Raw genomic sequence first — 26,245 nt, forward strand, 5'->3', positions numbered from 1 at the left:
ACGCATTTTATGATACAGATTGATATAAACAAAAAGCTTAGCTACGTCAAAAGCTTGTATGAGCTAAGAGCTTCATCCAGGATGAAGATGAACGGCAACCCTTCTGTCACTGCTAAGAGTGAGTCAACGAAGAAAAAAATATTTTCAGGTTACAATTAAAAAGCAGTACAGAGAGATTACAGTGCTGATGCCACAGCTATACCTGCTCAGTGAATCAGAACAGATTACTTCAGTCTCCCAGCCTTCTTGACTGTCAGTCTAGCATCTTTCACAAGCACTACAGTCACAAATTATTAAAAAGCTTCTCTCTACACCATCAGTGTTATACATCCATTAGAGGCCACTCCAGGCTAGAAAATATCTGTTGCAAAAAGACTTCCTAGGCCATATGCTAGTAATAAATAAAAAAGGCTGGAAAAGATCATTTTGTATCAACAATCTTCAGTTTTCTTATCATGTCTCTGTGGTAATTCCTTAAGTCAATCTGTTTATTCTCTGTATCAAGTATTGCAAATTTTTTTTATGTATATTACTAATCAGTTCATCTTTTGACTTCCTCTTTCATATTTCTTGCCTAGATATCTAGAACGTGGAGTGCCCTTTTGTCTACTTTATGTAGGTCACAGATGGTATACGACATATCCAGCCCTCCTCAATTATTAAACTGGATCAATCTGGGTCTTCGTCTTCTCTTTCTATGCCTTTTAATAAATACTTCAGCTATCACCCCCCCTATTCTTTAAAAAAAAAATATTAAAAAAATCTCTGGTTAGTACTAAGTTTTTGAATTCAGAACCTTTCAGAAAGCACAGATGTTCCATCTGTGTATTCTGCTCCTCATAGTTTTAATATGTTCACAAAGGTATGATGAATTTGCCACACTTCATTTGTATTATAATTCAAGAAACACTTATGGAAGGTGAACAGGTAGGAAAAAATACATATGTAAAACATAATGAAAGATACCTGCCAATGTTCTACAAGAATTGTTATGAAGAACTAGCCTCATGTCCTGTTAGAAATGGAAACAAGTTTATAATCATATTCAGAATTAAATATTAGTTATGAAATAAGACATAATAATTGGAAGATTAAAATACAAAATTTTTTGTACTGTGATTTTTTTTTCTTTCTTTCTCTGCATGGCTAACAGCAGGGTAATGCAAGTTCATCTGACCAAAGTTACAGTTGCCCAGTCAAATGTTAGTGACACACACACTTCATTCTGCTAATCCAAAATAGATGTCTTCAAATATTTCAATTTTAATTTCAGCTATTAAGCTGTGCCCAAAATAATGAATAAGCTAAGTCACGTTTTGAAATTTTACCTCAAACACTTTCCGAACCTCTAATAACTGAGTGGACTTTTTTTTTTGTAATTTTTCTGAGCTCCACATGTAGATGTTATACCTAGCCTCTTCATATTTCAAAAATGAAAGCAGAAGATCTTACCTTTCTTGTTGTATTTTGCATTTTCACGTGAAAAAAAGATCTTCTTCAATGTTTTCCACAAAAGACACTAAGCTGTTCCATAGTTGCTGTTACTGAAACGTTGTTCAAAGGTGTGTGGTTTACACTACAATTTCAAGGATGTAAAATGCCAGATTACCATCACAAAATTCTGTAGAATAAGTGTCTACCAGGAAACCCGTTATTGAAAAAACAGTTTCAGCACTTGTTCTCTGCAATAAATCAAAACCAGTCCTGCACGGAGGGAAGGTTGACACTAGCTTGCCAGCCAAGTATAGTATAACTGGTCAATTTAATCCACAGGAGTGACGGAATGAGAGGTATGCTGTATAAACCAACTGCTTGCCCTGCTCTGCAAAAGTTTTGACAGGGAACACGGCAACCAAGAAGGTGTATCTGTTGGCAGGATTCTTCACTGTTTTACATGCAATTCAGGATAATTACAGAGAAAGCACCTTTTAATCAATATACAGAAGACTTAGTCCTCACCAGTGGAATACCTTTAAACAGCTACAGTGTAAGTATTTGTATTCAAGGCTATGTCTTGAATCCATTTCTAGTTAAAGCAAATAAAGTAATATAGGTACTTTCAGAACATGTGTCACTGCAACCTAACAGAGATGTAGAAACTTGTCATAAACAATAGTTTCAGATGATCATATCTACACCAGGCTGCATGGGATGATGTTCTCTGCATGCTTCTCTCTCCATTAACTACAAAAACACACTACTGACTAGCTTAGATATATGCGTAAGCACAGTAAAAGTACAGCCAAGACACATTCCGTTGAAAATAAGCTCATTTTTCCTTCTCTCTTTTGCCCTCCTTCAACTCATGCAAGAAATGAAATCAAAAGGTAGCAAGGACAGAGACCTTGTGCGGTACCTAATATACCTTTTGAAACTCAGCACCATTATCAGCTTTTATAATAACAAATAATTTTCATAGCAGATTCACCTGTTGATTAGCCAAATCACAATGATTTTTTCTAAAAACCAAGCTTGTATAAATCAAGCTTTGCCAAGCCTGATCTATGGTATGTTTCATTTTAGCTTCTTATTCAATCACTCTTCAATATTTAAAATAAGTAGTATTTGTAATGTTTACTAGGAATATAAACTTTAATTTTTTTTTTTTTTATATTTACCCATACCCTGCTGTCAGTCTTCCACATTGCCCCCCCGATATTTGCCAGTTTTCATTTCCATAGATGGAGAAGAGAGATTATGTCAATTCTTAACTATTCCTCATCTATCAAGAGGCATTCTTTTGTCAACAAGCTTCATATTTTGAAATCCTGCCTTTCAAATTAACTGTAATGCAGCTGCTTCTTTTGTCCAAGATGCTGTGGCAAGCCCTACTATTCCCTATCAGATGAATAGAAAGCAGCAGAGGGTCTTTGGGGGAGGAGGGATGTCAAGTAGAAAGTCAGTGGCTTGAAGTGACTGCAGTTGGCAGGGCAGAAACAGTACAAGTATTCACTGAAGTGATCCAACATATTCTTTAATGCACCATTTTGCTAACTTGTACTCTAACACGTACAATGGTACACGGATACAGCCTTGGTACTTTCCCAGCCCTTCAAAAACCATAAGGGGTCTCCTGGTACAGACACAATGCTACAGACTTATTTCACATGTGATACAACAAAATCTGTATTGAAATTAAAAATGGGGGTTAAGCACCTAAAAAGAACATAGTCTAGACAGGGAGATGTAATAGCATGTTAGGCAGGGAGAGTAGGACAGAGACCTTATCCTATTCTAAGGAGGGTGTCAGCAAAATGATTATAGCCAACTCTTCCACTAGTGGCTGTGAATCATTTTTCATGCCATTATTGCAGCGGCAATTATATTCATTACTGTATGTGCAGGAAAGTACAAACCCCATTTGTAAGTGAAGGCTTGAAAAATGAAGACATTGTCAGGGTATCTGTGTGCTCACAACTCTGCTGAGGTAAATGCCAAGGGGGAAATGAGGCTATTTAGGCTAAAAGACAATGGTAACACAAAGTAAAGAGGTAAAATTGGCCTTGAGTAATCTTAAACCTGGAATTAGAAATTAATGCTAGTTACCGAGGCAGTGGAGAAACTGGGACATTCAATATGACTGTCTGACCAGAGCCCAGTTCTAGGTTTGAAACTATTTCATTGAACCAGGTCCTACACAGATTCTCAGTAAAGAGATGGTTTCTTTCCCCAAACAGTTTGTGATACAAGTTGTCAGAAAAACCATCTAAGTTGTTTTTAGGAGAATGGTAAAATTTATAAACTGTGTTAATGATGTCACCTGGGCGCTCAACAGGTTCCTTCTAGTCTTATATCATACAAGGGATTTGCAAAAGTAGTAAAAAAAACTCTACCCTAACTCTCCAATTTACTTTATCTTAATATTGTATCCTAACACATCTTGATGAAGAGCTGGCAATGCTGGAATGGATTGTGTGCACACACTAAACAGTTAAAGGAAAGCGATTAAAAAACTTATCATATACAGGCTGTTTTTAGATATATACATTATCAAGAGAGGTTGTGCAGTACTTGCTTAATTAATCTTTGCTGTCTTAACAGATGAACCAGATGTACTATTATGTTCTTTGTTCTTCCCTAAAGAGGGGATGAGCCGATTATTTATCTCCAAACAATAGGAGTTCATGTACCACAGTGAAGATATTTTTTTTTAATCTGGGAGGCAATCACTAACAAGCTTCAGCTGCAACTGCTTGATGTAAACACAGTGTGAATTTGTTCCTGGAGTATTAAATGATGTTCCTTCCATTAAGTACATGAAACCAATTTCTAAATAAGCATGTAAAGAAAGAGATGGAAAGGACAGAGCTTGGGAGGAGCAGAACTGTTTTGTCTCATATTTCCTTCTCTTATACACTAACACATTTTCAGAGAGAAGTTAAAATTTGAAGCTTCAAATACCGTTTACAAATGACATAGAGAGCAGAAGTTAAAGAAACCATTGGTAGATGCAACAAATCCCTATGGGATACACCATACAATATAAGATGTCAGGGCACACAGGAATATATAAAGATCACAAGGCCACAAGAACTGTTTGTGAACATCGTTAACAGAATCACAGAGAATATAAAATTCTTCATCACTGTTCTAGCAACCTTGTATATCTACCTCAAAAATCACATTTTATTTGATTATATTTGAAAAGTACAAACTGATTGTAAACCAATTTTAAAAAGCAGTAGTATATAGCTATTTACTGGCTTATGAGAGTAGGTAACATCTAAGAATTTGCTAAAAATAATAAAAGAAGGAAGATAGCAAGAAAGTTTTTTAGTCATTTTTTTTCTAGCTGAAAGCCTTGATGAACAAATTTATAAATTCCCTTCATCTTTCTCAAACTTACCCTTATCTGAAGTCCTCTCCCCCCCCGATAAATTTCTTCTATAAAACTCTTCAATGATCCACAACAATTTGCCTTTTTAAATACATTAATCTGTGCCACAAAAATAACTTAAGTGCCAAGATGAGCACTGTTACTTGAAGCTCCTTGGAGAAGTAAGAAGAATGGAGAAAAATGAAGAATACCTGAATTACTGAAAAGAGAGAATTGAGAGAATTCAAATAGAACAGAATTTGGTTAAGAAAATACTTTTACATTAAGAAAGCTTCTAACAAGACTGTAAAGTTGTATTAATATCACCTCAAAATCAAACAAGGTTTAAGTAAGTCAGACAACATAGCATAGCTCAAACATAAGTTTTTCTAGAAGATCTTTTCTGTATCAACTAAAACTCGAAGGAATTGAGCATATTCTTCTGCTTCTCTCTCCCTCCACAATTTTAATTACCAAATCCTACCTAAACTGAGAACTAGGAATACTTTTATTTTTATTCAAAGCCATGCTGAGACTTAAAATATAGTCAGCTGTTTGGTAAAAAGTAAGTAATGTTTTCTCCCTTTCTTCTGCATAAAAGCAGCTCTCTCAAGCTGCCACAGTCAGTGCTAAAGTGCTAACCTATATTCCCATGCTGTGCATCACATTAAGTTCCTACCGCAGCTCATAAATTTGTCAGATTACTTCACTGACCAGTAACAGAAAATGAAAAAAGAAAACTGAGTTATTTACCTCGTCACCATCTTCCCAAACCTACTGAAAATCAACAGAGTGCTGATCAACAGATTACTATACTTTCTAACCAACAGACAGATCTAGCACAATAAAGCATGTGATGCATAATGCACCTGTAGAAGAATACATGTGGTAGGATTGAATGCAACCGTAACATCATAAAGCTAGAGGAAACATAGCTACAAATTTGCCAACAGCCAAGCAAGCTGTTCTAACAATCTAAAAGGTCTATTAGGTACAGGAAACCATCAAGTCACTGGATCAAAAAGCTACAATACAGCCCCATATGGGCAAGATAACTGAAAGGGATGTACAAATTACATGAGACTTATTGTACATGAATGCTGTATACGACATTATGTAGGACCAATATTTTGAGCCGTAAAAATGGTTGTGTACCTTCACAAGCACTGAAAGAGAAAGGGAAGTTTATTTGTACCAGTAATGAGAATTACCCTAGAGTCTACGGTTTATGTTTGATCACCCTTTCTTTGGGAGGTTAGCAAGCAAAGGTCTTCTTACTGATGAGACGGGGAGCGTACCATAAATCCTGGTAATTCTCACGAGAACAACAACAACAAAAAACTAAACAAACAAAAACCTTAAGACCTTTTCCACCTACTTCTGTTTTTTTTGTTTGTTTGTTTTGTAAACATAAATGCTTCTCCCTGCACAAAATTCTAGCAGGACCATCCTGGGCAAGCCAATGCCCGTGGCCAGACTGGATTAAGATGTGTACTTCTATTTACTTTCCTCTGAAACAAGAGGACAACAGTGAAATTTGTAGATTAAATCAATATGGCACAAACAGAGGCTGATGATATCCTCTCTTGCAATTTAAGAAGTGATAAAAATAGGGAAATACATGACAGCATGCTTGTTTACATCCCAGAAACAAAATTTAAAAAGCCAACCCCACACACAATTAATCAACTCCAAGAGCCACTTTAACTTTTACAATCTTCTCACTTCTGAACGTTCACTACTTAATTTTCAATGACAGTTAACCATTTCAACAACATATAAATTTATTCCTCAAATATATCCACATTATATAGACAACTATTACAATTGCTACCTAATTTTGAGGTACTACTGTCTACTATTGCCTAACGGGCATAGAAAGCACAATAAGGCACCCTCCAAATTCAGATGCATGATATACTGTAATTAAATCTTCAATCAGCTTGCAATATCATGAGATTAAAAACTTTTAATTATTCAACAAGAAAACAAGAAATCTCTCCACAACAGAAACATCAATCATGAAGTTTTGGACTCTCAGCTCACCTGAGAAGACGACAAACACGTTCCACCAAGAATGAAGTACCACGCCTTTACTTAGCTAACATTTGCTACAAAATTTTCAATTATCTCGGGTAAAATTTTAGCACCAACTCTACCTCATTATCCAGAAAAAAAGACAAGTACAGTGGTTTTGATCTTCAAAGTAAAGGGCCAGCGAAAGTAAGTAGTTTTGGAGAAGAAAAAGCAGAATCAGCAGGAACCTTATTTTTTCTGTATTTTGCTTGTTTTCAGAGAGACTATTGACAAAAAATGATATACTTCTGGTCATATAACTAGTGCAAGAGCACGTTCTGTATTTTTCACACCCTCTAAAATAAAAACACCTCTCTTCTTACCTCCTCATTCTGCTTCACAATTAGGCCTCGTTAGGCACATCTTCGCACAACATGCATTTTTAGCCAGACCTTTTTTGTCTGGAAACCCACCTATTTGCTCCCTTTTCAACTGATTTTTTTTATTAGTGGTAAATACTTTAGTCACTCACATTAGTTTCATAGGAACAGTCCCCATAAGAGCAAGGAAAGCTGGAACACAGCACAGGAACAGCTGATTGAGCAGAAAAGAGTAATTCTGCTTCTGCCAAGAGTTGTCAAGAGCAGAATGGGAAACAGTATTTTCAAACATTAACACAATCTGAGCTCGTAGAAACAATTACATTTTTTTTTCAAGTGGAAAACAAGTTGACAGTACTCTTTATCAAAGTTGCTTCATCAAGAATATCCAACATAATGTGTTAACAGAGTTAGCACTATGATCGGGATAGGGGTACCTGGTGTCTCAGATAGGCTATGCCATAATAAAAGCAAACTCCCCATCAAAAAAAGTTGGTAAGAAAAGCAGACTTCTTTCCAATCCTGCAATCTGAATTTTACCATAGTAGGTAATTTGAAAAAAGGTAGATTAAATAGCAAATTCTCATCTGAAAAAGCAAGATAAAATATGCTTCTAACAAAAGATGGACAAAAATCTTGCACATAAATTGCCACGCACTGTTCCAGTTTACCTATATAATATTAGATATTCCTTAACATAGTCCATGTGAGGCAAACAAGAAATCAAGGGGCGGGGGGAACAAACCTGTCAGCTTTTTATGTTCCAGGAAAGGGCTTTTTTAATCAAAGGAAATTATATTCCTCTGGCTCCCTCCAGCTGGAAGCCTGCTACATACATCAGGGACATACATCAGGGGTTTCGTGTATTTCTAATAAGCTCCAATATGATACAGGGCTAACACGCTACTTGAAATCTTATAGCTGTAGACTTATTCTACCTTCAGATAAAAAGCTCTTGCTTTGTAGCCGACATCACTTGGAGTAGAGTTTATCAGTTTGACAGATTAGAAAATTTTAATATTTAACCTTTCTTCCAAATTCTTACACATTTATAACTACATTACTTTTAGCCATTTGTAGTTTTCCTACGGAAATTCTGAAATTTTCTTTGATCCCGTATTAAACAGAACAGAAATGCCTACTAAATGAGATGCAGGCTATGATGTATAAGTGATACTACACTGTGTACCTACAAATAGCCTTTGTGGAAATTTCATTTTCCAAGCGCACTATAATCAGAAATTAATCCTAACTACGTATATATAAGGAAATAATATATATTATACATATTTCTCTATACTTGTTATTATATAGTTTTTATTTTTATATATAAACATAACCTATTTTGAAATAAGCTAACAGTCTAACTTCAATGCATCGTAATAAAAATACAGACAGAACTGAAGTTACCTATTAGTTACCTATTCAGCAAGTTTCAGCTATTAGTATATTCTGAAATAAGTTATCACACCTCCCTGCATAAGTCTCTTGAAACATTCTGGGATGTACTAACAGGTATGAACTATGGAGAAACGAAGGAGATAATTCCATTTTACCTAATAAAGGTAACACCATAGCTCAAATGTAACTAGTTCTAGGCAATCCTCTTTACGAAAAGCATACTTCACAAGAGAGCAGAAGCAAAATAAAAGGTCTAGAAAACAGGACACATGAAAAACAATTAGGAGAATTTAAATATGAAGAAGCAGTTGAAAAATCATTTTGGTAGAGGAAAAAGTATTGGTGGATTTGGGCTTGCAAACCACAACGTAAGCCATCAGAACAAAAATGTCTGCTCACCTACCGGTTGTGATAATAAATGAACAGCACTTGTCCACTTCAGTGTAAAATGAGCTCATTTAACAAAAATCAATGCCGATAAATTCCCACATGATGTTCTGTGCATATATTTGTTTCTCTCCTATATACTAAGGTCCATTTCTATAAAGACAATAATATTGTATTTCTGTCTAAACAGGAGACACCTAAAATGAAACACTAACCTTCTACAGACCAGAACTGAACAGACTCTCAGAACCTTTGCAACATGCACTTGCATTAGCTATTTTAAAGTTTCCCTGTATCCATCCATTCTGTAGCAATTGCACTTGGACACAGCACACAATCTGCACAGTGGGTATGTGTGGAGACACAAATCATACTCCTGGTTGCTCCCTAGGGTTGAAAAGGCAAGCTGCTAGGAAATGTCAGCTGCTGTACCTTGGTAAGAAAGCCTGGACTTTGCTGCTGCTGTTGTAGGATGCAAAATACATACCATGTAGTTGCATGGTTTTTAACACTGTGTGAAAGTACATTTTTCATTTTTTTTTTTTTTTCAATATTTAGTCTTTTTAAATATTTCAACTACATGCTTGACCTACCCATACATCCAACAGGAGCATCAGCTGTGCAAGTTCTGTCCCATGCACACATGATGTGGGTAATATCATCTTCAATCTGTTAAATTGTTACACAAAAGTGCATCTGAAGAAAAACCTTAGAAGATATTATCTGAAACGACTGCAGAAATCAATAGCGATTTCACTTCCCTATTTCTTGGTTAGAAAACAAGCAAATTCAGATAAATTTCGTGACATCCAACAGTAACACACAACGTGTTAAAAACAGAATTGCAACAAATTCATGAATGAAAACATGAATGAAACAATGAATAATCTGGAGGAGAAGGAACACTGAAAATTTCAAGTGAATATAGAGACCTATATTTACATATGTACTGACATCAATAGTCTAAAAATCTCACCTTAACAATTCCTCGCTAGATGTGTGAAAATGTTATCTTAAAAAAATAGCACAAAAACTTGAAGAATTTTCCATTTTTAAAGTGGCAACAAACAATTTTTATTTGCAGAAGTGGAAACTTGCATATTTTTTTTTCCTGGTGCTGCTTCTCCTGTACTAATTAGTGAGGGGAAAAAATGAGCAAGTCAATTTTCTTCTTATATAACCCAATTACAGCAGGAAATATTTATATCAACTGCAAAGATCATGAACCTAAGCCATACATTAACTTTTTTTTTGAAAAAAGCATGAGGCCATTTTAACAACTAATTAACATTAAAAGGCAAAAGTTAGATTAAGATTCAAATTTTGTTGAAATTGTTTACTAAAAATGAAACATTTTTAATAAACCCTAGCATTACTTTTTTTTTTTTTTTACTGCTTATTAGCAGGAAAGCTTCATTTTGAAAAGCTAATAACCAGAATTTTTGTATGAATAGAAATTATGTAAAAACAAGAAGGATTAAGAAACATCAAGAAATCAGGAGCATAGCACATCTTAAAGCAGCTGCCAGTCCTTCTTGAATCTTGACTGAGATGGCAAATCAACTTTAAAGCCGAGGCATGCTATTTTCCGACAGTACATGAGGAGAATTAGTAAGTATTTAGTTAATGCACAGCCTTTTAGTCTCCAAAAAAAGAGCACAAAATTAAAAAAGAGCACAAAAAAGAGCTGAATCAGTTAAAAAGCCTAATATTTGATTTACATTTTAAACTTCTGTATAATTTCAAGAATGATTTCCATATTTGATACAGAAACAAGAAACGAAAATCTTGTATATAACAGGAAAATATATAGCTACTGGAAGGATAATACAACTCAAATATTTAAATTATTTGGAAAATATTTACAGAATAGCAGCAAAAATCAGTGGAAAATAAATTGTTTTCAAATATGCAAGAAAGTGCTGTTAAATATTATGCCTACATTAAGCTACTTCTGAAATCTATTTTAAATTCTATGTTATTTGACATTAGACATTATGAATTTTTAATTAATTTAGCACAAAAAATGGTTTTAGAACAGAAAAAACAAGTAAACTATAATATTTTATTATGATAGAAACAAATCTAATTTCAACTTGTTTGCCCTAACCTGGTTACAGTTTAATACAACCTATTACATCTTCACAGTTTAATCTGCGTATATCCAGAAGAATAAAGACGTACAATTATTCTTTGATAACACTGCCATCTAGCGTACACTCTAAGTCAGCGTGAAGCATTTATTTTAAATTTTCATTCTGAAATTATGTGTACAGGGACAGGAGAGGGAATTACACACCATGTACAAACTGCACATCTCCTGTAGCGTTTAACTGTGCATTAGAATAATGACATTTCTCATTCGGATTGCATGTTAAATATACAGACATATTAATTTTGAAAATATACCATAAAATAACACTAACACGTTCAGATGGTTTTGATAGCCAAAAATAAGGTAACTTACAGGTAATATCCTGCATGTAAATTTTACTATTTATTGTTCCTGGTCATTATCATTTCCTTTCACATTCCCTGCATAAACCATGCACCCAAACTGAAATTCGCTCCTTGAAACTGAAAAGTAAATGTTTTTATTAACAGATTTTGAGGTTGATGTCTAATAACTTTGCAGGCCTTAGATCATTAATAACCTTTAACTAAAGGAGTGAGAGAAAACATTACATGAAAACGTAGGTGATGCAGTAGGCAGCTAAGTCCTATTAACAACAGATACTCACATACTACTGACTATTTAAATACAGTACTATACTTTACTAGGTCCTGTATTTCTTGATTATACAAATACGGGAGATGAATTTTGCCAACTGAAATGTGTGTGAACACTGACAATTAAAATAGCAGCAAACTTACTTAGATATCTTGAACATATTTCCCAGAATTTTACATGAAAACAGATATCAGATTTAAGTAATCCTTAGTTAAATTTGAGGCTTAACAAGCAGAGGTAGAAAATATTTCTATAAATAAAAGTTAACCACAAATGGAAAGCAAGAAGGCAATAGAAAGGGAGATCTAAAACAGACACAAGATCTAAGAATCAAGTTGACAGTAGGAAACTATCTTTATTTATACGGAACTGGTACTCGCACTTGATAAACCTAGAGCATTAAAGAGAACCCTAGGTTTACCTCATTTCACTCAACACTATAGTTACACTGCCATCTAGTGAAATGCGATACCAACTCTCCTCTGCAAGAGGGTTAAAGTTGGTCCAAATAAAAAAATATCACCCTGAAGATATGTATATCACAGCAAATACCTTTCACCTTCAAATACCTTACTCATCCCTCTGCTCTTTCTTGACTACTACACTTCTATAACATGCATTAGGTGACTAATTCTGTCCATAGGAGAGTGAACATTTATATACTTAAATTGAAATGTAATGTAAGTACGCTAACAGACTTCAATAAGAATCCAACAAACTAATCAACACAGATCATATTCCATGATCAAGAAAAATGTTAGCTACTTGAAGGTTTCAGACCATTACACAGAAAAAACCCTCATATTCATAGCTACTAATACCGATAAATATTACTCTCAGCCTTTGACAACATAATGATGTGTTTTCTCATTACATTTCATTAGAATGGTGACTTCAAAAAAAAAAAAAACAAAAAACAAAACTCTCCACACACCAATGCAAAACCTCTTCCAAAATTCCACACCATATAAAGGAAATAAAAACAAGTATGTACGTACTCACCTGGGAAAATATATTTGCGGTTGGAGCAACTCTGTTGTCCACGATACTGTACAATATTGCTAACAATCTGTCCAGAGGAAATGGCTTTGGTCCAAGGAGGTGATTGCTGGTCTGCAAAATAAACAAGATTTTTTAATCCAATAGATCCTTCCTGGAGTACCACAAGATGTTATTCCCACATCTTTTCAGTCTCTGAGTAGGCACTATAATTCACAGGAGTCTTCGTATGTATTATGGAAAACGCTGAATATATGTTTATCAATCAATATAAATATACAGACATAGGGCTCTATTTAACATGGCAAGAGTTCAAACTGCACAATAAATTGGAACATTCTTGAGCTTTACCAGAGGATCTGATGCCAAATTTCTTGTCATTGGATTTATAGATTTACTCGTCCTATTAAATTACCTTGTCCAATCTAAGGATTAAAGAGGAAAGACTAGATTTTACGGCACTCTCAAGGTGCAAATTTTCTTCAGTTTATCAACAGGAATACGTGCTAAGACTTCTTAAAAGCTCACAATTTCTAGCTAGTGAAAAAAATGTAATACTTTAAGTTTATTCTATTGCCTAGAGTCTATAATACACAATCATCTACAAAGAACTGTACATAACAGAAAATTCTAAAAATAAAACCAAACATCTTTTAAGTATGTTCTTGTGTGTTTTCTCTACAGAAGACAAATGTTTTACTAGCATTTGCATTTTGAAAAAGTATATAATGAAAATATTCTGCTGAAGAATCACCTTATCCGCTTTGACTCATTTTAGCTGAAGAGATAGGAAAAGACTAGTTTTTCTGTGTTTTGATGGTAGTTATACAAGGTTCTTATAAACTCTAGCTGGAAATCAGAAAACCTCATACTATAAAACAAAATAGGCCACATTACATTAATTTGACATCACGCATAGTACGTGAGGTGCTTTACTACTAATTATCATAGTTTTGTCAAAAAGAAAAGGAAAAAATGTTGGTTAAATGACTTTATAGAAAAAGCAGCAAGTGCAGAACAAGAGTTCCTTGTCTTGAATGCCATATTAAACTTCTCTGATAGACAGACTTGTTGTCTAGAACAGTACATACAGTACTTGACAGATTAGGTCTTTTCCAGTTTAACAGAGCTCACCTGATTTTCCGCTATCAAGTCCGATCTCACTTTCATGGGTTTGAATCATAGCTTCTACTTTAGTTCCTTCCAGTAAAGAAAAGTAATGTGTAGTCACAAGGGCATGGTAATTGCTTGCCCTATGTTCCACCTAAAGCCTGCTCCTTCTAAAGGGGGTGAGATTAGCTGCAGGATCAGGAAATACACTTGTTCCTCTGAATACTATGCTGAAATCATTGGTAAACTTCTGCTCTAGAAGAAGTATCAGAAGACTGAAGTTATTTAAGACTTCCTAAAAGTAAGAACCTATCTAAAAATCAATAATAGTCACAGATTTTTAACCTAATGGATTCAGAATCATGTCAGTACAATAACAGCATTGATAGCAAGTATGTGCAGGGATGTAAGGAAAAGAAACCTCATCGCTATTAACATAATAGAGTTAAGGCTAACAATGTAATAAGTTCAGAGCTGAAAAATACAGCTAGAGCAAGAGATTCTGTAATGCTTACCGATAATTTAAGGGACAGGGGCATTCTGCTGCCAGAGGGTACAGTTTAGCATAAATATTTACTCATTTTAAAATCTGCTTTGAAAAGAGTCAGTGACCAAGTAAACACATATGGGACCAACCACAAATTCTTACAGAAATGTTACCAGACCCTAATTAAATTATTCAGGATCTACATGAAAGAAAAAATGGCTAAGTTTTAAAACTTGGTTTTGCTTTTTCTCTGTGCCACATGGGATACTTCTTTTAATCTATACCAACAGACCATGCAGCAGTGCTGAGAAAATACAGAATAAAGAATTTCTTCTTGAGTTCCACTCCATTCATACTAATCTACAGAATCACAGAATGGTTGGGGCTGGAAGGCAACTGTGGTGGTTATCTGGTCCAAAGCCCCAGCACAGACAATTCAATAGGATTTATACGATTTTATATGAATTGCCTAGGGAAGTCTCTACTGTTGCTAGAGTCTCAGAGAACTAGCTTTCTAAACTCAAGTGGAGTCTACCATCAGATTTCTGGCAAAGAATAATGGCAAACCATGTAAAAATATAAAGCAGAGCCCCAAATGGCACAAACTGACATACAAGAAATCACATTTAAATGGAGCGGGGGAAAACCTGAGGGGAGTTAAGCACCACAACAGGTTGCCCACCAGGTCATGGAGTCTCCTTCCTTGGGGATATTACAAACAACTCAACGTGGTCCTGAGCAACCTGTGCTACGTGACCGTGCTGGAGCAGAAAGGCTGGAATAGAACCAAGGGGCCAGTACACCTCAGTTCTCCTGTGATTTTGTGAATTTTATTCTGTCCTCATACAGAAAAATGTTTTCCTTATACCTAGTACAAACCCCTTGTTTCAGGTTACGCCAAATATTTCTCACTCCCTCACCATTCACTGCTGCGTTGTATTTTCTGGATGATCTCCTTGCAGGATGCTTTCGAGTCCCCTTTTCCAACTTTTCAAGCCCCCTTCTCCAACTTGAACAACTGTACTTTCCTCAGCCTCTCCTCACAGAGAGGGTGCTCCAGCCCCTGAACTTGCTCCAGTTTGTGTGTCTTGTACTGGAGGGGGCAAAACTGGACAGAGGATTTTAGATGTGGCCCACAGAGTGCTAAGTGCGAGTGCCCAGAGTATATCCACCTCTCTCCACTCTGCCATTTTCACTCTCTCCACTTTTGCCATTCAGCTTCCGTTCTTGTTGTGTGCGGTGATTTATTCTTCCTGGCAAAGCAGCCAAGATTAAAGAGGAATTTCAAACAATAGCTTGCTTAAATCCGCTTCTAGAAAAGGACACCTCAAATATACCACCAGCACTTCCAAGTCAGTAGTTATCAGGAAAACACAGCCTACCCATTGCTTCAACAACAACAAAAAAAAAAACACCAAAAAAAACAAACCACTTCCGATACATGTTTTAGCTTTTAAAATCCAGGAGGTGTCCCCAAAGCTACCTCTGGGCTAACAAAGAAAGCAGTAAGACAAACCACCAAAACTTTACTTGAAACCATATAGACAGATAAGACCAATTCACTTGAACACAGCACCCTGAGTCAGAACGCAGGCATGGTTGAAGTTACAAACTGCACAATCCCCTCCCCTTATGCTTCTAAACATATTCTCCAATATCAACAAGAAAAAGTCAAACATACAATAATTAAAATGAGTACACTTCTTCAAGTAGCTAGCAAGCACAATCAGCATGCAGTAATTCCTGAAGTTGCATTTTGTATACAGTTACTTTTGCTCTTAGTATTATCAGCTCTCTGCTTTGACACAATTATCTTCTGAATTTTCAGATTTAAGAAATTTTCTTCTGGAAAAGTTAGAGTTAGATAAAAATTAAATGTTTCTTCTAGAATTTACACTTCATTAGAATTCTTTGGCAGCAACAAATTCCTGTAAGATTAGGAATGGTTCAGAAATTCCTCCAAACAGAACATAGTGAAGAATTAGATTTGTGAAAATCTTCTGCAAGGAGCTAAGATAAATTACTGCATAAATTAGTACTTACAAAAATCCAAGGGAACCCTTGTATCATTTCACAACAAAGACACTTTCCACATTCAGAAAAGCTCTCCAAGAAGTTTTATAGCAATGAAATCTGATCAGTTCTGTTTGCCCTCTCTTCTTTTCATCTTTGGCAATACAGTTGCCTAGTTGTTTAAAAAGACTTTCCCATAGATTCCACCATGTGTGCTTGTGAAGTTTCATGCTCCCACTGTTTAACTGAACTAAGCCTTTCACAGATCTACAACTCCAAGCCACATATTCATATTCCAAAATATAATGAACAAGAATGAGAATCAAAAGCATTCCCTAAAAAGTAAAAGCTTAACCCAAACTAAATTGCCTGCTCAGAAAGGTGAAAGTCCTTAACCTCAATTGGCTGGATTTTCTACCTTTTTATCATGTACTTAAAAATGGAACTATACTTCTCACTTTTCTTCAGGAAGTACTTCTGAATTATATATGATTTTATATATTATATAAGTAAAATACAAGTGTTATACAAGTATCTTAGGTTATAAGCCAGAAATTCTGATAAAAAAAACAAATTCTAGTTTAAAGTTAAGGTAGATGCACAACAAATTCTTTGACAACAGAAAAAACACCAATACATCTGATCTGCCAGACTGACATCTGTAAAAGCATAGTCCTGCGGAAGTAGCTTCAACAGGAAGATCTCTCACCTGTCACTAAACTGGAAAAACATTGTTACATACCAGCCATCGAAAAAAATAAAGTAAAAATCTGCTGTTATCTGCAACAAGGGAAAGGTATTTTTTCCCCTCGTGGGGAATTCACAAGATTTACTTTTTCTAATCAGAAAGTACAGCCTCTAGACTGAACAAAGAGTTAAGAATCAAGAAAGATTTTCAGTCTGGCTGTACCTAAACTTTTAATGAAGGATTTATTTCATTTAATGTTAGGTTCCTGACAAGTACATATGTACAGCCAGACTAGTTTCCTAAGCTCCTACTATAACCAGTAGAAATCTAATCAATATAGTTTATGGTGCCATTCATCTGACTGAACATAGAACCCACTTTAGCATGAGATGAATCACACCTACACTCCACTGCCCACATCGACTAGCCCTGCACTGTCTATGGAGGGATAGCTTAGGTGCAGCACCCACTTGGGGTTAGGTGAATTTAATCTGTAAATCTGACTTTCGACAAGTTTATCTGAGCAAAAGTTTGTAAGCACACACACAGCTGGTGTGACAGATACAAGCAAATGAGCATTTACTTGTAGCACTGCATCTGTAATTCTTTATTCATGCATTTCAATTTCCTTCACTGTAAAGTCACAGTACCAAAATATACAAGATTACACATCTGTGTGACTGTGTCTCCATGCAACATTTATAAAGTTAGAGGACAGTAAAAGGAACATAGGTCTAGAAGATCCCTGTGGGACCTGCAATCCTGTTCTCCGCTATCACAGGTACAATGTCTCAAAATTTTTCAAAACCAGACTGTCCTCTGACCTAGTTACATTTTCTACCATCAACTGTTATGGTGAAAGGGTCCTTACCTGTCAACTACAAAGACACAAACAGAACCAGTGCTCTTGAAGTCCTCTTGAAATGCCACCAAGCTCTGTCCTGTTGGTTAATCCCTACGACATATTCCTGTTTCTTGCACATTAATGCAGTTTAATTAAGTTTAATGTAACAAAGTCAACTCAACAGATATTTTCTGCTAAGTATATTTGATTTACTGGGATTATAAAGTTATAATTCTCTTCAAAGTAATAATAATTTTTAATACAAGAGGTGCAAGAATTAGATCATCTGCCATCTTTGAAATCTATCTGATCTTTTTGACTTACTTTTGTTTATATAACTATATGATCCTGTCAGTTACCCTCATTTACCTTTCTTTCCTCAGGTTTACATGAGAATGTAAATAGACTACAGGGCACAGACTGTGTCTGCATATTCTGATGCTGCAGGAACATTAATAAAATGAAAAACAATTCATCATTAATGCAAGCGCTTCTGAGCGCTAAGAAGTAAATTCAGATACAAGTGCATTTAAACAATTATACAAGAGAACAAGCTCTACAGTACAGTTAAGGTGCATTTAATAAACAAATACACAAGAGAACAAGCTCTACGGTACAGTTACAGCGATCATGACCTCAGTATTCCTTCACTAAAACTCTATTTTCCCCTTTCTTTTGAATTCCTAGCTGTCTCCATCTCCCTAGTTGTTACCATCTCAGCATCCAAGTAGGAAATCCTGTTGCTGAGAGAGAATAAAAAAACACTTTCCCTGCAGAGGCTGCAGGAAGAACATCTTGGTCTAAGATACAGTAATTATTCCTCCTACCCCTCTCCTGAAAGTGATTTATCAACTAATTAAGATGTGGTTGTATTTCAAGAAGATAATAGTCCTTAAACTAATTAAACGCTCTAAAAGTCCTCTGGAGTCAACGTGCCAGAGAAAAGACACGAGGTCTACATGTGCAAGATATGTATTCAAAGACTTAAGAATTCTTAAATATACATAACTATCTACACAGAGGTGCAACACATGGTTTAATTTTATTTCAACTGATGCTTTCACATGTATAAATTGCACCCCTACAGAAATGGGAAAACGTAAAAATAAATAAAAAGCCTTTGGATAGCCAAGGACTCTGGTCTCCCACAGGGGCAGGAAGAGGCTACAGGCAGCTTCAGAAACATGGGATTATTAAGCTAAGAAGGTTTGAAATTTTTCACCCAAACTCCACATAGCATAGAGAAGAAAAGGATGTAATGATAGCTTCCGCACCGATTTAGTGCTGTCTGCACTGCTCTTGATTTGGGGATTTGTCTAAAAACATGTTTTAAGTGTTCAAGTTTGACTTTTTTATATTACACTTACAAATACACATACGGGTACTTGCTTTCCTAGTACATCATGGCTCTCTCAGTAAAGACTGGTGCAGCTTAACTAAATAACTAAACATCATTGATTTAAGTACAGTAATTAACTACAAGAAAAGTTTAGTTAATAGTCTGAAGGGATAATGACTTTTTTGGTCATTTGATTCTTTCTACCTAAACAACAGACAGGAGTGCAAAGTCCCCAAGGCTCAACACACAGATTTAAGCCCTTCTATCTTACTGCATCACTAGGAATTAAAGTGACTTGATTTTCAAAACTGCTAATCATCAATTACTCTAATATCCTCAAGAGCAATTCTGATACCTGGCTCCTCCACATATAATGCCCTCTAAATAGCTTTATTGAGAACATTTAGTTACACACTAAACTATGGAGGACAAATTTATGGTCCAGTAGATTCCAATGAAATAAAAGCGTGTGCATTGTACAGAAATTTATATCATATAAAACAAATGCACCTCTAAGTTATGTTATGCAACGTTTGTTCCTACAGTAAAGGGTATGAGGTAAAGCAAAATATAAAAGCAGCAGTACAGCAGGAAGAAAATCTTTGTTCCCAAGCTCAGCATAGATAGATAAGATATATACCTTTTCGTGTTTCTTCATAAAGTTGGTCTTCTTAATTTTCCCATGATGCTGTAAAAAAAAAAAGCAAATATGATATGCAGATTATTTTCTGCTTCTTCTACAGCCATGACAGAATCAAAAGAGTAAACAAAAAATTGTGCACTGCATATGGTAGCATGCTAGTCTGGTTCAGCTTCTGTATTACACCTCTCGTGTTACTTAGTAATCCTTCTCACCAGAAGCCCTAAAAAAAAAAAAACACACTTGCCTTACAATTTGCTTCATCATGTCCCCAGGTGGTACAAAAACACACTAATGTCTGTTGGTGAAATGCATTTTTTTTCTGATCTAACCTAGGACTGGTGAGAAGGGGAAGTGAAAATTTGTTTTTAATGTTACTTTATATGCAACCTCCCTCCTCCAGCCGTTAATCATCTCATGAAAAGGCAAATTTTTCATTTTTCTCTTTCAAAGAAAGTTTAAATGATGGCCTTTTCATTGGCCACTTCATTTTTAAAATACATTCATTTGAATTTTCATCTTTTATTTCCTCCATTTTAGAATTCAGATGGCATGCAAGCTAGCAGAATGACAACCAGGAAGTAAATTGATACAATACAAAGAGAGTTCAAGGCGGAGAAGCAAAAGGACAAACAGAAAACATAACAGAGGGGAAAAAAGAATCAGAAAACATAAACATAATTCAAAAGGAGCATCCTTAAAGGAAAGACTGCACAAAGATAATACGAAGTATTCTTGGATGAAATGTGAGAGCAAAATGAGGACAAATATAGTAAACAAGATGTTATAAACGGATGGGTAAAAAAATTAGAGAAACAGGGCAATAAAGGATGACATGGATAAACGCTGTAAAGTTAGTGGAGACTTGCAGTTATAGTATTCTTTAACATATTTAAGCACTATTTCCCAAATATCACCTGAGAAGTTTATCTACTAGTCTTATTTATTACCTTGATAATTATTAATAAGTGTATCTTATTAGAATACCCAATGAATCAGGAAAAAGATGTCTCCAAAACCTTTTTTTTTTTTTTTTTTCCATTTTAGTGTTTAAAATCTCGTACTTCGTATTTAGAGACCTCAGCACTCATTCATGTCAAGAAAAAAATATTGGCTCATCCAGCTAATACGTATCACATTTTGCTTATAAAAAAAGAGTAATTTTTATCACGCCTTTGAAAAGGGCTGCTGTGATCACAGAGAGATGTCAGAGAGAAAAGTGATCAAGCCTGAGGTTACATGGCATGCTAGTGATGGATCACATCATACTATTCATTCATTTTAAAGGTTATGCTGGGATCTCCATATGGTGCACTTAAATTATACCACAGGTGTTTCAAACCAACTGAGCAGATACCCTGTTTCTGTGCAAGCACAAGAAAACATGAAACTCAGAGCTGATTTTCAGTTAATTTTTAGTCCTGTTTTCTATTAAATCGATAAAATAATCTGTACAGATTGCTTTTTTTTTTTTTTGGTTTAAAGGATATTTTAAAAACAAGTTACTTTTCATTTAATCTGCATACAGCTTTTGAATCTTCACAATACTAATGCCATCACTGCCAATTACTACTTCATTGCTTTATCAGGCTGTTATTATTCCAGACCGCAACAAATCATAAGTCTGTCTTTAGCTGTTGTATACCCTAGCACCTATACAAGCAGAGCAGGTTAGCAGCTCAATGACCATCCTTTTGTTTGCATCCCTTTTGCTTTCTGGCAGTCCTTAATTAACTACTCCAGAAGATATGTTTCTGTAATCTACTTGCAATCTCATTACAGCCCTGACACAAAACCCTATTCTATTTTCACAGCCTGCATGACTCAAGAACACTCAACTTGAAGACTTCCCCTGAAGTGTTATTTGTTGCACTTTGAGATGCAACTATTTCTGAACTTTGCCTCAGCACCTGATGAAGTGCTAATTGCTATCAGACGATACATGTGGCAGGAACGGTCACTTCTCCTGTTTTACCAATTCTTGGGAAAAATACTTAATATCAGTGATTGAAATGCCTACACAGTCCCCACTTCAAAAACTTTAGAAGTTCATGTTGCATTTGCTGTACACAAATGTACATAAGTTCAGGAGAGTTCATTTGCAAGAGTGGAAACCAACTTCAGAGATGCTAAAAAAAGGAGATGGGAAACAAATTGAGAATGTTGTTCAGTGAACACAAGTAAGCAAGATGTAGCACTTTTGATAACATGCCTAACTTAACTTGTAGGCTTTCCTGTTTGAGTTCCAAGACTGATGCGGAAAAATCTGGCCAAAACCATTTGTTTAGCAAAGAAATTTCTTGTTCTTCTTACCAAGCAGTTTCTTGGTAAGAAGAACAAAAGTTTCCCATAAAGAAAATTTGTCAGTCAGCACCTATTACAAGTAATCCTCCACCCTTCTAAAGAAAGGACCGGACAGAAATGTGAAACACCTACAGCTTTCACCATACGATCAGACCAGAAACATGAAATTTATTTAAACTAATAATATATTAGTATACCATCACTAGGAACTGCAGTAAACTTCAAAACATGTATTTACAAGTTTTCTTCAAGAGAGAAAAAAAGCATATCCTTAAAAAAATTTTTATTTTATTCACTCACCCCATTTGCCATGAATACCTTGTATTTATATTTAGACATGTATTGATATATACTGTAATAATGCCAAAAACCTTGCAGTTGGTAAAAATGCATAAAAAAACAACTGCTCGCTTTTCTGAGATACATCTTCCTGCCTGTATTTTGTCAAATTATAATTTTTTAAATTTATTATTAACAGAAAATGAGGTTTGGCCCATGAGCTGTATCAACTTACAAACACACCGCACAACACTTGTGCTGTGTCGGTGTTACACATGCTTTGCGATAAAGAGGAAGCTTGTCCTTAAAGCGTTATTAGTGACTAAGTGATTGTTACCAACAATGATGTGATCCACCAAAAAACTTTTGATGGACCACACACAGAAAGATAGCTCAAAATGAACAGTTAAAGAATTTTAAACCAGGAGAACCCCTACGAAGGAATCCAATATACAGCACTGAAAAAAAATCCATTACCTTAAGAAAGAACCTCTTATCTGTCCTAACAGGATTGTAGGAGGCAAGGTAAGCAGCGATTAGAAGAAATTTGGAGTAATAAGGAAGTTCCACATGGGCATGTGCAGAAAGTCCTACAAAATAAACAATCAAGAGCAAGTTTTAGCCACGCATAAACCTCTACAGACTTCAAATTATACTGGTTTGTATTCTCCTGTTTCAATAACGCAGACTCTACGTTCTCTTCCTTCCCTCCAGCTCTACTCCTGTATGAGTACTCATACTCATGAGTACAGCTTCTTCGGACAAACTTGTTAACAGAGATGAAAGTCAGTGAAGGGCAAGGAGTGGTGGCATGAAGCTAAACACAATGCACATCCTTAACTCCTTATGGACCTTTCCCAGAAGCTGTATCTAAGGATCAGCAATTCAAAAACCACTGAAGTGCCATCTCCCTAAAAAAATCTCTAGGATACTTTCATTTAAGCTAACTTTAACAGCGAGCAGGGCAGATGAATAGACATATTTAAATACAATTGCAAAGCCTTTCTCCAAGACTGTTCCAGACTGCCAGACACAGCTCAGCAAGGACCCCAGCTTTCATGATGGAGAACAAACCAATGCTGCATTTCTAAGCAACAGTTCAGCATCCTACAGTTTCTAGCCACTGTTTCATTTCCTACAAAAAGGAAAATGTTCTTACAGTTTCAAACTTGATCCAGCTGAACTAGCGTGCTACATCTATATTTCACTAATATAAAAATCTCATGTGTTACAAGCACAGTACTATACAGTCTACTGCCCTTCCCTTGTTTTAATTCACTTTGTAATTTTTCCTTTACCTATCCCACCCTTATCACCATAGTTGTTTCTTTCACCCAGCTCATGCAGGATGATCAAAACACATTACTTCATGAGTTGTCTAACTATGGAAACAACTAAAGGATCTCTCTCATGCCCTCTTCTCTTACAAGTTTTCACTTCAATTGTTTCTTGTTCTGTAAAGTGCTAGTACCTCTACGCTTTAATCCACAAACATCAGCAAATAAAGATCAAGGAATTAAAGATGTTTAAAAGTTAAGATTCAGAGCCCTCAGTGTGATGAGAAGCACCCTACGTAATAGCTAGTAATAATTTCCTTTCAGGTAGTCACAAAAGGAAAGCAGTTTTAGCTTTAATTCACACTCTTGAACTTCTCAAAAAAACCAAAACATAATATCCCTGAACTGTAACTGAATAGTAGGTATCCTTGTCCACATTAATTCCTTTCACATATTATCAGGTAACAGTTACCAAATCAATAGTAGCAGTATACAAGTAGCAGTATACATTTTACATTACAAGCCTCTGCAGAGTTACTGTATGTGGTTAGTTGTAAGTTACCTTTCAACTGCCCGGCTTCTCCTTCATCGTGCTGTAAGCGTTCCCACTGTGAGCTAAAAGACAGATAGTGGAAGTATATAAAGAAGTATTTGTTACTCCCATGTAAAACCCTCCTTTGGGTGGGTTTTATGAAATAAACATATAGCAAACAGGTGTTTTAACTTCATGACTCTGACTAGGATATAGTAAGAGAATAATTAAAAATATCAAGTCTCACCATGTTGCATGTTTCAATAATGAAAAATACAGAAAATAATGCTATATTAAGGCATAAAACTAAAACTGAGTACAAGCTAATTATCAATTCATTTCCATCCAACTACCACATCCAACTACCAATAACATTTCAAATTTCAAAACAAAGCAGAATTGAATAAAAGTAAAAATGCTGATAATTTTGATTTTTTTTTGTATTAACTGTGTTTATCCTAATGAGAACAATACTGCAATTACTTCATAATGGAATTTTGAAGTCTACGTAAAAACAAAAGCAATATTTATTCTTCACTGAATAGCTTTGGTGAAATCAAGATGAATATTTTGTCAGTGAAAAGGAACTATAAGTAGTTTGGTGTTTTGCTAAATAGCAAAGATTTTCACTCTAAAACTTCCCCTAAAGAACAACATCATTAGAAATGTCATGATTTTAGATTATCACTTAGTTTACTACAAACACTTTCTTTTAAAGCACCACTGATTTTTAAAGATCTTCATGAACAGTCCCTCAGCTGAAATCCTGTCTCTGATTTACTTATCACATACTCAGGTTTACCATCCATAAACCATAAAACTTATGAAAACAGTTTAATGAGAGCTGATGTAACACCCAAATTGAATGAATGTTCAATCAAATTATTAACCCAGTATTTCATCCACTGTCTACCTCATAGGTAGAAAAAAGTTTCGTTTTCATCTTGGTTCAGGCAGAAAAGAAGCTACAACAGTTATACTTCCATAACTTAAAACTAGAAGAAACCCCCAGAGTAATTATAGTTCCGTGGCCAGACAAATTAATATGGTTATTTTAATTCCTCAAGCATTTACAGATACACAGAAGTAAATCCTAGAACTATTATGCAAAAAAGCTGAAAGCTACAATAAAAAAAATGGTAAAACTCAAAAATAATCAAAGAAAACAGTAGAGGGAAAACTAGTTATTTGGAAGCAATTCATAAGCTACATCTTAGCATTATATTACACTATCATTAGATTAGGCAATCACAGAATATAAAAAGATGGGAAGATCCTGAGTTGACTGTATAACAAACACCAATATTGAGTACAAATACACATTTGAGGCAAACAGAATAATGCCTCATTGTGCAGCTAAGTCTAGCTCATGTGGAGGAAAATCAATTCTCTTTTTGAAGGAACGATCACTTTTCCAGGACATTTAGCAAAGCCTTCTACTACTCATCCAGGTTCAGTTACCAGAATACTCCACGGCCTCAGCGACATGAAGAAATTATGTTTGTATCGGTATAAAGAAGTCAATGTTTGTATCGGTATAAAGAAGTCAAGCACTACTGAATTTCTCTACTTGCACGGTATAACATCAGAATCACAAATCTGAAGCACAGAGAAGCTATTAAGTCTGAGCTAACAGCTGTCATTTAAAAATGAACAGCGCCATCCTTTTCCTAGCACTCTGGCAAATTAAAAAGTAAACAAAGGAATCCAGCGCCAACAGAAGTTCAGCCCATTAGCAGTACTCTGACTTTTAATGCTGTCAAAAGTGATAATTCCATAGAAGGAGCATTTTGCCCTTGGACAAAAAAAAACAAGGGTCTGAAAGCACAGCAATCATACAAACCTGATTAGTACACAAAGCTAAAAAACACCAGTGTTACAGATAAATACCAGTAATTGTGACTGTAATTTCTGGTGATGGATTCCCATGCTTGACAGCTCTCCACCCATGATAAAACTGATCTGTTTCCATTATCATCAGTGAAAATAAAACACCCACAAC

General features: G+C 35.3%; 1 protein-coding gene across 2 annotated transcripts in view; it reads right to left on the reverse strand.

Annotated features, from left to right (window-relative positions):
• ORC5 (origin recognition complex subunit 5) overlaps positions 1-26,245 on the reverse strand; it is a 70,332-nt gene that overhangs the window by 23,689 nt on the left and 20,398 nt on the right. For both annotated transcript variants that reach the window (XM_040544578.1, XM_040544580.1), the window contains 4 exons: positions 24,274-24,326; positions 22,912-23,024; positions 19,852-19,899; positions 12,734-12,844 (listed from right to left, as the gene is read on the reverse strand). In XM_040544578.1, the coding sequence (XP_040400512.1) occupies positions 12,734-12,844; positions 19,852-19,899; positions 22,912-23,024; positions 24,274-24,326 (325 nt within the window). The remainder of the gene's footprint in view (positions 1-12,733; positions 12,845-19,851; positions 19,900-22,911; positions 23,025-24,273; positions 24,327-26,245) is intronic.

This window comes from Cygnus olor, chromosome 1, assembly GCF_009769625.2.
Source record: "Cygnus olor isolate bCygOlo1 chromosome 1, bCygOlo1.pri.v2, whole genome shotgun sequence".
Classification (NCBI taxonomy): domain Eukaryota; kingdom Metazoa; phylum Chordata; class Aves; order Anseriformes; family Anatidae; genus Cygnus; species Cygnus olor.